Source organism: Curcuma longa, chromosome 8 (assembly GCF_044706935.1).
Source record: "Curcuma longa cultivar G26 ecotype Majalengka, Jawa Barat chromosome 8, ITB_CL_G26_1.1, whole genome shotgun sequence".
Lineage (NCBI taxonomy): Eukaryota > Viridiplantae > Streptophyta > Magnoliopsida > Zingiberales > Zingiberaceae > Curcuma > Curcuma longa.
This window is the reverse complement of record NC_133868.1, coordinates 10645353-10660979: the sequence shown is the minus strand read 5'-3', so window position 1 is coordinate 10660979 and position 15627 is coordinate 10645353. Positions and strand designations below refer to the sequence as shown.

Sequence of the window (15627 nt, the reverse complement as noted above, 5' to 3'; positions counted from 1 at the left end):
CTTATTTTCATTATCATCAAAAGGGTGTCCTATGTTAGAAACATATCAAAATTATATCCAACCCTAATTTTTTTTCTCCCCCAAATACCTTTTTTACTAGGCCAATCAAATAATGTTGTAGCAGCAGCCACGGTTTAAAATTTTGACCCGTATCGGAGTTTTAGTCCCAGACAGAAATAATACGGTTTTAGAACCATATCATATCGTGCCCGTGTCGATACAGTTTTGATACTTTTTAATTTTTAAATATAAATATCTATTAATTTGATTAATATTTGATTATTAAATATACTCATTATTGATGTTATATTTTGAGGTATTGAGTTCATATTTTAATACTTTATCATACAATAATGCCTATTAAATTTTTATTAAAAAATATTTTAAAAAATAAATAATTCTAAAAATTCAAAACTAAATCTAAAATTATAAAATCATTTGAAAGACTCAAAGATAATTATAAAATTATTTGAAAGTTTTAAATTATTTTTTTGAATATATATGTAAATTTTTAATTTTTAAAAATTTATTTAAAATATTTAAGATTTATATTTTGGGAAATTTTTAGATTATTTTAAATTTATATTTAATTTTCAATATATATTAAAAATTTTAAATTATTTTATTAATTATTTTATTAATTTTTAACTTATTTAAAATAAATATGAATATTTTATAATTATTATTATAACTATTATATATAATTAACCATTTATTTATAATAAAAAAATACATATTAAAAAAATGGGGTTGTCGCTACCCCGCGGAGGCGACCACGGGTCGTGGTATCCTCCACACCCTACAAAGGGTCACAACATCCTTTGTGCCCCATAGGGGGTCGCTACTCCCTTCAGACCCCAACGGAGGGCCGTCACAAGGTCGCGACACCATCCGCGATCTCGCGAAGCCGCAGCAAGGTCGCGACGGCCTCATGGTTGCAATGTCGATCCCAAATTCCCACACCAGGACAATAAATATTGCCTGTTTAAAGCGGCACAGACATGGCTTGGTATTTCAAACTTTAGCAGTAGCTTTGGTCAAAAGTGTCCCACGTTGGTCAAAATTGCTCTAGCATTAGTCCAAACTGACCAAACATTGATCAAAACCACCTTAACTTGATCAAACAACTCAAACATGGGTCAACACTACTCAAAGCAATTTTGGTTAGAACTACTGTATGTAGAAGTAGTTTTCACCAAAATTACTACAACAATGTTTGACCAGTCAAGTAAAAAGGATAATTTGGAAAGAAAATTTAGGATGAGACACCTTTTTAATATATTTTTTAACAGGGACACCCTTTTGATGATAATAAGAATAAGAGAAGCCTTTTTAATGTTTCCCCTTATAATTTAGCCAGTATCACATCTTAATGAGCTAGAATACTGCCAGAAAGTATCTCGAATTGAAAAACCTGAGGATGTGCTGCATTGAATGGTGGAATTCCAACAATAAGCTCAAAGAGAATTACACCAACAGACCACCAATCTGCACTTGCACCTGCAGAGGTAATACCAATATAAGGTGATATGAAACAACACAATTTAAGATTCATGAAAAATTAAATAGGATATGCAAACCGTGTCCTGTCCCTAGAAGTATCTCTGGTGCTAAATAATCAGGTGTGCCAACAGCAGACCGTTTCTTCCGAGAATCTCGCTGATTCAATTGCACCTGGGGCTCATCTTCACCATATAATGATGTCCCACTAACAGCAGGGCCAGAGAGATCATCTGTGCTGTTAATAAGACCAACCTTGGAAAGACCAAAGTCGGTCAACTGTGAAGATATAGAAGGATCAGAACAATGGTAACAGTAACAAAGAGAATGAAACATGAAATACTCAAGTATATGTAATAAATCAAACAGAAACGTATCTATATAAATAATTGTCAAATGGTATTTACACAAAATATTTACCCTTTCAAAATTGTGAAATTGCATAATTGTGATTATAAAATATAATATTGCATATATGTCTCTCTACATCTATAAGTATATCTTAAATGCCATTAGTTTAAGTAAAACTTGTGTTAATAATGTTTGGTTATATTATATTACCCAAAATGCCCAAATGATAATCTTGAGATAATTATCTAATTGCAATTTTCTTTTCCCAGGTTGCTTTGATCACCTTTCTTCATATCTATTGCATTTCAAAATATGAAATAAATATATGGCACAACATCAAATTGTGATATTTTCCAAAAAATATATCAAATTATAAAAATTTTAAATGACTTGTACAAATTTGAAATTTTCGACAATTTTATCCTCACTGTGTTATTAAACTCCACTAAGGAGAACTCAACTCCAAGCGAATTATAGTCTCTCTTGAGTCATCGTTTCAAAGCATAAGGAGCAATTGCTTCACTAGTTGTGTTAAGAACGATTCTTCAGACATCTTCCAATAGACAAAAAATTGATGCACTTTGCTCCTCTATTTGACTTTGTGTTATTTAATTTCGGTCACCTTTTCCAATGAATAAAAAACATCCGAGCTTGTTATAAGGCAAGACTGTTGTCTAGGCCTTCATTGCAATTACGGAGCATGAATGTTATACTAAAGTTCATCATACAAAGACAAATGTTCAAATTTCTCTCAACAAATTAGTATATCTTCCCATTTAAAAATTGAACTGATGTTTAATTACGTTGGAAAGTTAAATAAGCAAACATTTTAATAAATTGGTTGACAAAAAAGAGATCACAACTAAGGAATTACTAGTTCATGATATTTGCTTTGTTTAGTTTCCTCTTTTAGTTCTCTGAATAATATGAACAAGTGATATCTTGTGAGCCTAAGTCTTAAGTCCTAACCAATATCAAGTTGATTATTTTCTAGAGGGGTCAAATCAATATCTAAGTTCTTCTAAAGTTATATCATTTAAGGGTTCATATAAGATGTCATTAGAGGATTTTTCTAAAATGTTATCAGAGAGCTCTTCTAAGGTTGTATCTTTAAGGGATTCATCTAAGGTGTCATTAGAAAGCTTTTCATATTAAGCAGCTGGTGCTTCATGGTTATGTGATACTTAAGCAGTTCACTGGAATATAACCGCCTCAAATTTGTAAAAAACCAAGAGACTAGACTAGATCAATTGCTTAAAGCCTTGGACTACCTGCTAATGCTATATTCAAATATCGTGATTTTATTTTGTTAATGTACTCTACTTCCAGAGGTTCTGAATCAGCAATCTAACCACACTGACTAACTGGCAAACTGTTCATGCCCCTTGCTCTCTTTATCACTATTAAGACATACCCACTCATAGCCACAAGGATTTCCTTTCTTGCACCACAAACACATCTCCAAAACAACATTGCATTTATCATTATCTTTTCTGAAAGAGCATTGAGGACAATAAAACTAAATCTAAAGGACAAGCAAAGTAAAAGCATAGTCATCAAAATCAGCTGTCCCTAGTGGGATAGACCAAGTTGGATCTAAACTGGTAGCTGCTGATCCAATTTCTGCTGAAATCAGTCACTTATAATCCCTCTGATGTGGATCAGCCTTTGCAGTGGATCCTCAATTTTAGAGGGCATGTGGACCAAGGTTGTGGATCCCGCCTGGCAAGAAAACATGCCTCAGTAAAGGAATGACACGACCATATAGGTTATGTCCTGTCATGCCTGCAAGGACAGGTTCCACCCGAGTTCTAGTCTGTCCAATGGCCCATGGGGCAAATCTGACAGAAAAAAAGACAAACGTCAAGGCCAAAAATTTAAGAACCAGGATGGTACGAGTAGCAACCTGGGAGTATCATCAGTCAGTGTTAACCTATATCAGTAGATGACAAAAGTCAGCACAGGTAGGACCATATCGGGCATGGTTTGGGATGGATCTTACCTCTTAGATCTTCTCTCAGCTTGTTTACTTCCAAAAAATATAGTTTCATAGTTAATTAAATTAATTTTTCAGAGAAACTTAACTCAAAAATAATAAACATATAAAAAGGTATCCTGGTGCACAAAGCTCCCACCAATGAGAGGTTATGGGAAGGATCAGACCACATTGAGTCTATCACCATTAACAAACATATATGAACTAATATATCTCACCAGTAAGAGCATCTATCAAGGTTTGAAATATTGAGTTGTTTTCAAGTCTTGATCTTTGACCAAAATGGTCTCATTGTGATATCGTGCTAAAGCGCAGATGCATAGTATAGTTTTGAATTAAAACTATAGCAATTAGATTGTCAATTAATTTTATTACATCATAACATACTAATACTTGAAGAGGAGCCTTGGCGTCCCCGGGGCAATGATGCCGCGGTAGGACATTCAGGTTGTCACCCAGGCACCTACGGTTCGATCCTCAGCTACGATGCATTTGCAGGAATTTTCCTCCAAATGGGGAGCGCAATTCAAGGATGTTGGACGTCTGGGTTGGCCGCTGCGTGCACTTCCTGATTTACCCTGGTGACCGGTGGAAAACTTTCGTGAGATCAGGCCGGTCACTCCCAGAGATAGTCAATGAGGCTAACTGGGATTTATCATTTTTTGAAAGAGGAGTCTTGGCATAATGGTGAAGTTACTACCGTATGACCTTGTAGTTACGGGTTTGAGTCGCACAAACAGTCTCTAGCAATGCAAGATAAAGTTGCCTACAATAAATCCAATGTGGTCCGACGCTTCCTTGAGACCCTGCATAAGCGGAAGGTTTGTGCACTGGATTGCTCTTTATAACATCCTATGATTCAACATATGTCAAAGCATGTCAAATAAATTGAATATTACTCCTTTAATCCCCTTTCACTTAGATTTTCTACTTTTAGTAAGATAAATGAATTAGTAATTAAATTAAAAATATTTTAATTGTTTTTTATTTCATATGTTAAAATGAATTCATATAAGTTTTAATTCTATAATTTTATTCCACTTACTTATTTACTTCATTATTTAAATTAAATTTAACACATGCCAACCAGTATTGTATTTAATATGTTTTGATCATGTCACCAAGCACACCATGAGATCTCAATCCAGTATTTACACTTATATCTTCTTAGTATGAGTCTCGACCAATACTATAATGTATGTGTTGAAATCAACCTTTATTTTGTATATATCAGACCAAATATTGTTCCAAGGATATTTTTGTATTTCAATTGGTTGAACCATTTCTATTAATATAGCTCAATTAACAACTATAACTTTCAGTGTTAGACGGTCACAATTGTACAATATACAGATAAAAGCAAGCTACGTCCGCCCCTCATGTGGCGGAATTATAATAGTAGAAAGGCTATGAGTAAGATAAACTTCGATCACAGATTTAAATTCAGTTTACACTAGGTTGGTGATTATTAAATGTAATACACCTATCCTTGTATAACTATATCACATAGTATATGGTTAATTGTCTTAGACTTAAAATTAGTCTGAAAAGCATGTTTATCTTGAGTTAAATTCTGGAATCGAGCCTAAACTAGATTTAATTTAACTATAAGATCTAGGTTTACTCGGATAGAAAATGAGACAAAAGGAGAGGAAAAGATAAAATGACGTTAAAATGTACTTGAGTGATTCATGCTTATAAGTTATTAATATTAACTAAAATATATACCATGACATTATTAATAATAATAATAACACTCCAGCTAATATTAGATTATCAGTATAAATAGAATTGTGTTGATGATCTTAAATGTAAAAAATCCATATAATATATATATAATTAAGGTTTAGAATCTCGTTGTGAGCCAGGATTTCACTCTCAGCTAAACAAGATGTGTTGGCTAGGCTAAACTGTGTTGGTAGTTGTGTGGAGTACCAACCCTGGGTGGAGGAAGAAGAATGAGGTAGAAGAGGAAAGTCGAGGCGAAGGAAACAAGAATGAGGAAACAAACAAGGAGAACATCGAAGAGTCAATCATGTACCTAAAGAAGCCTCGTTGTGTCAAGAATGCTAGTCAAAGGCCTCATTGAGTCAGGATTATCTCATACATTAAATAAATTTGTTTCTAAATTTCTTTTAAATTTATCTACCAATTTTTGCCCATCAATTCTACCAACCCAAATCAGATTGCACGTCCACTATTTTTTATTCATGGAATGGTATTGATAGGTACAACAAATATTCCAAAGGAAGGGTGTAGAATTGATAATGCAATAGCAACATGAATTTTGATAATTTAGTGTAGAGAATTTATAATGGATAATTTTTGTTCCCAGGTTAGATTTTTAAGAAAGATATAAGTAATAAACTAGGAATCAATCTTCAAACTAATAAATATCTCTCTGAGTAATAGAAATGATTCCCATTGACCATCCCATCCTCTCAGTTCGCTCACCTAAGTTGTCCAATCCACCTGATCAGCCCAACACCCTATCATACAAGCCACCCAATCTATTCAAATCACTGAAATAACTTAGTTCATCCGACCTATTCTACCTGTCTAAATAGTTGGTCTGTCTAACATACAAATCCACTTAGCTCCTACAACTTGCCCAAATCATCATGCTCGTTTGAAATTTGTATGTCTTAGAGAATTAAATAGAGTAGAAATAAATATATCTAAATGGAAAAGAGTAGGAATATTTGTTCCTTGAGATGGAGTAAGAAGTAGCAAAGGATGATTAGGAATAATAATTGTGTAAGAATAAGTATTCCAAATTCATTTTTTGTAATTAAACATAAGAATACTTATTCCATAGGAATTTATAGGGGAATAGAATAGTTATTCTGGTGAGTCACATGCACCATTTTATTTGAACAGCCAATTCTTATAGTGATTCTGAAAACCATGAGTAAAAAGAACTTTGATACCTTAATATGACCGTCATGAGCAATCAACAGATTGTCTGGCTTTAGATCACGATGCACCACATGCAACGAGTGCAAGTATTCCAGTGCAAGCACCTGCAGAATTATACCAAATTAGATAAGGACAGAGAGAAGCAAGAAAAAAATTGAGAAAAGAATTTTCAAATACATACTATTTCTGCCATGTAAATGCGAGCAACATCTTCATCCAAGCAACCTAAATTTCTCAGTAACGAGTAGAGGTCTCCACCATTCAAGTATTCCATCACAAGATACAAATTGACCCGAGAGGTGAAGGAATAGAAAAATCGAACCTAGTATAACAAGCAATCCAATCAGAAAATGCTATTAAATGCCCCACTTGAGAGTAGGCAATCAAAAAAGAATTAGAAGAAATTGCTTACCACAAAAGGATTGCGAACTGAAATTAGAATGTTGCGTTCGGCCAAAATACTCTCAACAGCATTTTTACGTATCATATCTGCTTTTTTTAAGACCTGAAAAAGAATATATGGATGATAACAACCAAGTCATCATCCATCAAACCAAGGTAACCCAACTATTTGGAGTTGACTACATAAATCTTGTGATCTATGCAATTCTATCTCACCAGTGATATACTAATTCAGAATAATTAAATCATTTTCCTATATGTATTATAGTTTTCTTTGGTCACCTATTCCTTAAATCTTCCACCTTCTGCCTTGATTAATTCAACTTTTTGATAATAACAATAACTCAATGCTATGGGGGAAAAAACTTCGAAACATAAATCCAGAAACTCATTCCCCTTAAGCATTTGTTAAGTGGTTATATGATCAAATCTTAAACATGGTGCCAAAACAAAATCGCAAGTAGGGAAAGGGATTCCATGTTGAGGCAGGAATTCAATTTCTCATCCCTATCCAACTTGAGGGATGACAGAATTATAAGAGCACCAATTGCAAGCGATATATAACATAGTAAGGATAAGGTTCCCACTAAATATTGCGCAGGGCAAGCAGGCCATAGCAGAAAAGGCAGCCAAAATCAAGGCAGATTAGTGTGTGGTGATACTGAAGCAGGTTAACTTCTCATCCCTAGTCACAGGTTTGAATCTTAAGTTGTCACCCAATCATGTCCTTATTTAATCATCCATATGGCCGCCCAATTATTTTTTCAATAGGTAGCATGGTTTAGTTGTGTCAGGTTGGACTAGTGTATGGTTTGTGATATGAGGGCCATGTGACATCTCACATAAACAAATCTTCAAGCAGGTGCAAGGGCATATGTAAAATTTATCAAACCCCTATTACAATTGTATCAACATACACCACAACCACGCTTTGTAAATTATGCTAGTTTTAAGCACTGACCAGCACACAGATTAAAGAATTTGAAAAATTAAGGACGGGAAACACTTTGATGTGACTATCTCTGTCTACTGTGTCCCAACAAGTTTCCCTAACTAAAACAATTATAAAAAACAGGAAAACGTTTAATAATGAGGCTAAAATAAGGATAAGGAATGCTTATAATGCTGGAACACACTCTTCAAAGCAAAAAACAAGTTCAAACATTGAAAAATGCAATAGCAAAGCTCAAAAAAGAAATGGCAACTTTAGGAATCAATAATAGTAAATACCTTTATTGCAAAGAGATCCCCTGTAGTTCTTTTCTTGGCCAAGAAAACCCGACCATATGCTCCACGACTGATAGGCTTGATGATTTCAAAATCATCAATAGATGTTCTATCCTTGCTGCCATGATGATGATCAGGACTCGCACGCAAACTTCGAACTATGTCATCTTCTTCATCCATAACAGTAACTAATGCATCAGCCTTTTCCATCTCAAGTGGGGCTACTGAATCGCAAAGCTGCAAGCACTTCTCACTATAGGGTAGTATATATGCAAAAAGTGGAAAAGAGTCAAGATTTAGTAGCTGCAAGCACTTCTCACTACAGGGAAGCACATAGACAAAAAGTGAAAAACAGTCACATGATTGCAGAACAAGGAAAAGTAACAGGTGAGAAATGTGCTAATGGAAGTAACTCCAAAATTTCATTAGTTCTCAGAACAAACATACATGAAAATAAGAGGGAAATTTTGATAGTATGATGCATAGATTACCGATGGAGCTTCTCAATACGTGTTGCAAATGTTTGCACAGTAAGTGCCTCAAGCTTACGTCGATTCATAACTTCTTGTAGGTTTTCTAAACAAGAAACTAAATAACTCAAGGAGCCTTCTCCGTCCACTGAAGCATTTGCTATGCAGCGAGCGATATCAGCAAGTTTGTTCATCTACATCAATTTAGGAAAATTCAGTGCCCACAATAAATAAGATGATTAGCAATACTGTCATTTTAGTTACAAAGATATGCAGTTGGAGAAACCATGAATAGGACAATTTTAAAGCAATTTGTAGGAGTTATAGAGATCTACATTTGAGATTTGTAGTAATCAGTCCTTGCCCAGTACATTTTTACAAATATATACTGTGAAATTAGTCAATCCTTCAAACATAATTCCCAAGCAACAATCAGCTGATCTTATTTTGCAAAACTACTCAAATAGAAAGATTATATTTGGATAAAGCAGTTGTAATGAAACATTAAATTCCTAGGAACTGAAGGCAGATAGAATTAAACAAGTAAATAACAGGTGACATCTAAATTCTACATTAACCATCCAGGTAATTGTGAACCATTAAGATAACTCCTTTTCCTAAAATGACTTTGTCAAGCAAACAAAAACTAGCAATTCAATCTCATTGAAATAATAATTAATAAACATGAATTGTATGTAAAAATAATAATAATAAATAAATACATGAATTCAAAAAGAATAGGTGAAAAGCCCACTTAACCACCAAATATGGAACAGATGAGCAAGTATTTGAATGTTCGTGTGCCATCAAATTCATAAAATGTGTGGGCATGCAAAATGAATCTGAATGATCACTATAAGATTCATCATAAATTAGTTAATCACTACAAAGGGGAACTCAACAATGGCTGCTGGCACACTAACAATTGAGCCTATGCATTCAATCAAGTAATAATCACCTGTGAAAAATCATCACCCTCAGGAACAGCATGCATCCCTGTCAAAAGCATGTCTATATGAGTAGCCCTTGGTGTCATTAAAGGGGATCGTGGAGTCATGCTGCCTGCTGATGAAGTAGTCATTCCTTGATCAGATTTTGCACTAGGTCGAGTCTTGCAAGTCATTGATGGGAGATTTTTCAGGTCATCAAACAGAAGAGGATTTTCTGACTCATGAAGACAATCAAGCATATCAGCTGAAGCTAACTGTGCCCAATCACTTAGTTTTGGAGAAGGAATATCAGATTCTTCAGTTACACTTGAATTAGAAACTTTTGTAACATCTGAGCTCCCATTGAGATTACGTAGATCTTTTTGTCCATAAGAGTCAATCATTTTCTCTAATCTTTCAGCTATTCTAATGAGACGTTCATCGACACTTAAGCCTTTCTGATCACATCTATCAGCAACAGCACATACCTTTGAGTGCTCTTCCACATACAAAGTAGGAACATACTCTTCACAAATGCGACACATAATTGACCCCTCTTCAGAAATACTCTGCTGATCAGACCAAAAGCCCCATGAAACTTCATGTTGATTCTTGGAAGGAACAGATTTAGACTTGGGTGCATCAATAAGGCTAATTGGGTCAGGATGACTAGAGGCGATTAGCCTTTCATCTAAAGGCCTTTTTGAGGAGTCAGTTTTAGCATTGAGTGATACATCAACAATTGGACTAAACTCTTTCTGGTTCTTTTGTGCTGGTGAAGGTAGAGCCTTCCAAGAAGATATTCGCTCCCTGGTAGAAAATGGATCATCCTTTGCTATATCTTCAGAGAAGAAATCAACAGGTTTTATCTCTTGGCTTCTTTTCCATTTTAAGTTATGTTGCTCCTGACTATGGGACTTCCTTGCAACAGCTGCCTCCACAGAGTTTTTTTCAGATCTGCTATATTTACCATCTTTGTGAGGGACAGATACTACCTCAGCAGAAAGCATGATTTTCGATCCTGGATCCATAATCATCCCATCCTCAGGAAACCTATGTTCCTTGTGAAATTGTAGCAACCTTGTGCATCTAGTAAGGATAAAAAGTATGTGTGTATAAAGCTTCTTAAGCATTCCTGAGGAAAGCTCCTGGCGACGGTCATCCAAATCTTGAACGATGCCTTCACATTGAAGCCAGAATTCACCAGGTGTCATGACACAACAGCTCCGAGCAAGTATCAACAAGTCCTCCAAAATTTCTTTCCACTCAGGATGAGTTTCTAGATTTTTCTCCATTATACTAACCAAATCACCAGCAAAGATTGCCAGATCTGAGTTCACTTCCTCCTTTGCTTTTTCAAATTTAACCTGAATAACTTTCAAGACTTCCTAAAAGGGGCAGAAATCACAAGGCAAAATATTCAATCATCATATTCAAAAACTTCAAATTTACATGAAAAAATCATTGCCATAATGTGCCTGAAAGAAATTTTATTTACAGTGTTAACCTTCAAATTATAAGTACTTCGAGGCTTCCAAAATGGAAACGGGCGTACTCCTTTGGAGCTTAGCTCATGGGAAAAGCTTTTCACATCCCCAGGCATCTTCTTTCTCGGTGCACTGGTAGCCTGCATTATTTCTTTAAAGCGAGGAGATTCTGATTCCTTAGGCGTTTCACAAGCATCATATGGGGACTGTATGGACAACCATTGGAAACTATTATTTATTCCTCGACAAGAGATTATCAAAAGATACATCGAAAATATGATACTAGTTCTTTAAAATGAATAATTGTTTGTAGCTTAAACACTAAAAGCAGCTTATGTCTACCTCCACTTCTGAAGCAAATGTAGCATTGCTTTTCAAATCATCATATTTACTCCGTGATACATTAGCTTTTCCTGCAAAGAAAAAAATTGATGTATTTATCAATATGGTAGAGATCTGCTTTGATAACAATCTCAAGCTTCCTATCGTAAGATTAAGAACTATAGAAATACTAGGTGAGTAACTTGAGCAAGCAGCACAGTGGTAAATAAAAACTACATCATGTAGCAACATTTGGTGGGCATAGTAGGATTTGATTTGGTTTGATTTTCTTTGAAGGACAAAAATTAATACATTACATATTTCTACTTTCTGTATAATTTTTCACATAACCTAGATAAAATTTCACAACTCTAATATAACTTGCACAACATTTGAGACCATCTATATATATTACAATATTATAGTATTTGTTCATATATGTATATTTGATCTCTCAGTCTTTGGTTTCAGTACCCACTCCCCAGCAAGTAAAGATTATATTGTCATATTAACATTCAACCAAATTTAGCAATAAAAAATCTCCACATAAAAATTCACTGAAGTAAGACACCATAAGCAACAAGGTGAACCAAACAACAGCCAATGCTTGAAAGTCTAAAAGTTTCATAAACACTAAAAGGAAAATAGTAAAGTAGGCAAAAAAAAAAAGTACTGTTTAGATGAAACTATAGCAGAAACACAGTCTGGCAACAACTATTTGCCCTTAATAATTGAATATTATAAAGGATTTCTACCATGCCTACCACACCATAGTGAAAAAGTGTGATCCTTAAAAGAAATTAAATTGATAGGAATTCATATGCAAAGCAAAAAACTTACAACCCTTTAAGATAAATAAAAATATCACTTAAGACAAAAAAAACATAAAGAAAATAAAAATATATAACAAAGAAACCAAGGACGTACCTGTTGGAATGATCAAGAATACGCAAAGAAAGTGAAGAAATACCAACAACCAAACCCTTTTCAACTCTCATCATAAGCATTATAAACAAAATAGCAGGCCAATTTGTCTTTTTATTAATACTTTAATGATCACTTTTCCTACTTATTCTCTAAACAGTGAAATATTTCTAAAATTAAGGTACTCTGGTCACAGATTCATTACTTTCCATTATACTAGATAATTTTAGGCTGAATTGAGATAGGATCTCTTACATTCCCCCAACAGATGGCCAAATGCAGAAGAAAAGGCATGAAGACAAAGCCGTGTGGTAACCAACCAGCAAAGTCACAAGATCTAAATGGAAAGAAGCAAATAATCAGGTTTTAAGAACAGATACAAGGCAGACTAATTTGATCCAATTGGCTTGCAGCTAAATACTGCATTCACTTTGGATATATAGTTTATTGAAGAAAGAATTCTGCACATCTTTTTGGCTTCCCAAAGTCCGTTTGAATTCATATCAGACCTAATTTTTGTGATTTAGGATATCTCAAAAGTAAGCTTCATTCAATTTGTGATATCCTTCTATTTTACAAGAAAGCAGTAAAAAAGGCAGCCAGGTGCATGAAGCTCCCATCAGTGCAGGACCCAGCAAAAGATCCTGCCACATTAGGTCTATTGCATTTTGCAAGAAGTTATTTCTGCGACCGGAATCTGTGGCCTCAAGGCCACATCAACTTGACCTCAAAGTAGGAAGCAGTATAGGGTGTTTAAATATTGAATATTTGTTCGCAATGTTACAATGATTGGATAGTAGCGAGGGTTCAAACAGAATACAATATTAATCTAGCAAATTAGCAATTTAATTCGCCATCTGCAAAATGAATTTTCATATCAAAAACCATTATTGACGCTACATACATGTAGTCATCTGAGCAGCAGAAAGTTACCAATGTTAACCTGCCGCTCAAATGGAGCATCCGCACTAACTGTCGACCACTGCTTCGCCCCGCTTGTGCCACGACCAACCCAAGAGCTAGTAGACGACTCGGCGACCTTGCCTACGGTCCTTCCATCCTTCTCCGTTCCTGTACTACTAACACCGACTGCCTTTCCTCCAGCCATCGAAGTATACCCGGCAGCTCTGGACAAATTGCTGCTCCCGATGCCCGATATCCTATGCTCTCCGCGGAAGCCCTCCTGCGGCAACGGCCCGGATCTAGTCTTGATCCGGTTAAGGCCAAGCGAGGAAGCCAGGATCGGAGAGATGGCCGCGACAGGGGGCGCCCCTCCGGCGTCCTTAACCTCCACGGCCACAGTCGCCGGCGTACGCCGGAACTTGGAGGGGGCGGAGGGGGCAGTCGGAGGGGAAGGTTTTGGGGAAGGGGAATTTGCGGCCTCCTTCCCCTTGGACTCCTTCCCATCCTTATCCTTCTTCTTGTGAAGCTGCTGCTGCTGCAGGTGGTTCTTCTCGACGGCGTTGCGGATGACAGTCTGGCGGGGGGAGGAGACGGAGGAGGGGGATTTGGGCTTCTTCTTTTCGGATCTGGTGGAGGAGGTGGAGGCGAAGCCGGACTCGCCGCGGCTGTTGGATCCTTCGGGGCTGGAGGAAGAATCGGACTTCTTGGACGAGAAGAAGCGCGCCTTGAACACCATCGCCCAGTCTCGTTGCCCCGCCTCGTCTCGCCGCTGCGAGAGCGAGCGGGCGTCGGCAATGGAGGGGGAAGAAGACGGCGATGAAGTGGGTGGAGATCGGAGACTTGGGGAATAAGGTTCGAGTTTGGACTAAGACGAGGTGGACTGCAACTCCTACGACTTGGCCACTTTGCTCCTTCAAAACCACGGGTGGTGTACACGTGGCCGGAAAGAGTCCGTTTCCCTTTCACGGAATTTTTGAATCTCTTTTCTATTTCGCTATTTACTTGATATTTTTTTAATAAGTAAAATGTACCAACTTTAAATTAAGAGAAGTTTAATGGGAAAAAAATAAAAAGGATGCCCCATCTATTTTTAAAAAATATTTATAAAGTATTTTATTTTATTTTTCAAAAAATATTTTTATTCTAATATTGTTATAAAATTTTAATTAAAACAAATAAAATATAGAACAGTTTTAATTAAAACTATTATAGCTAAAAAAAATTAAATTAAAATTATTATAACATAGATGATGTTTGTTTAATCAGGAATTATTTTAGTTATAACAGTTTGAGTTAAAACTATTCCATGTGATAAATAATTTTAATTAAAATTATTAAAAGGCATTTGATAATTTTTAAAGGTATTTATAAGGTGCCCTTTTGATATTTTTCAAAATAGAAGGACTTTTAATGATAATAACACTAAGAGTTGGCATCCTTTAATTCAAAACATTTGTATTTTAGATCAATTAATAAAAAAAATATCGCCGTAATTTTACACAGTGCAAACTTTGAAAACTTTGTCTAATGCTCGACACGTGCATGGTTTCAAGTCTACACTTTATTCAAAACTGCCCCTTGTTCTTTATGAAATAGTCAAAGTGCCTCCAATTTCAAAGTAGGCAGCCGGAGAGTCACGACTGCTTACGTAACGTGCTTAATATATGAGTTACGTTGCCGTATAATCCAATCCAATAACCTTCTTGATTTAAACGCTAATGTTGAACTAATCTAACTTAAAATGCTCGGTTTAAAAGCATTTATAGGAAACTAATAAACATGATAATTACAAGAAAATTTTGAAATTATTATTTTTTTAATAATCTATATATTCAATTAGACCGATTAATTTTGAAATTGATCAGTTTTATTCCATAAAAAAAATTTATTGATTATCAAGATAAATCATCACTTTCAAGTATAATTATCAAAAAAAATTAATTCATAATATATCCTAATTAAAAATCTATCCATAAATATTTAATTATGCTAAAACGTATGAAAAAATGTAACATGAAATCAACATGACACACTACATGCAGTAGATCTCACATCCATACAGTGGGATTCACAGTCATGCAGTTGAGTATGTCATATTGATTTCATCTATTTATCAGAAGGATGGGCTATCACAATCGCGAACAGTGCGCTCGAGGTTGACTACGATCTCTCCATGGTCTATTCGTGAACCTAACGTA

At 35.3% G+C, this 15627-nt stretch overlaps 1 protein-coding gene across 1 annotated transcript in view; it reads right to left on the bottom strand.

Moving 5' to 3' along the window:
• The window catches only part of LOC141832917 (putative serine/threonine protein kinase IREH1), a 31285-nt gene extending 17017 nt beyond the window's left edge, over positions 1-14268 (bottom strand). Inside the window, exons 1-11 of the mRNA XM_074720282.1 lie at positions 13460-14268; positions 11624-11694; positions 11302-11487; positions 9824-11182; positions 8887-9059; positions 8399-8648; positions 7179-7271; positions 6948-7088; positions 6778-6870; positions 1581-1779; positions 1415-1500 (exon numbers count right to left, since the gene is read on the bottom strand). Coding sequence (XP_074576383.1) covers positions 1415-1500; positions 1581-1779; positions 6778-6870; positions 6948-7088; positions 7179-7271; positions 8399-8648; positions 8887-9059; positions 9824-11182; positions 11302-11487; positions 11624-11694; positions 13460-14165 — 3357 coding nt within the window. The 5' untranslated portion in view covers positions 14166-14268. The remainder of the gene's footprint in view (positions 1-1414; positions 1501-1580; positions 1780-6777; positions 6871-6947; positions 7089-7178; positions 7272-8398; positions 8649-8886; positions 9060-9823; positions 11183-11301; positions 11488-11623; positions 11695-13459) is intronic.
• Positions 14269-15627: the final 1359 nt, after the last annotated feature.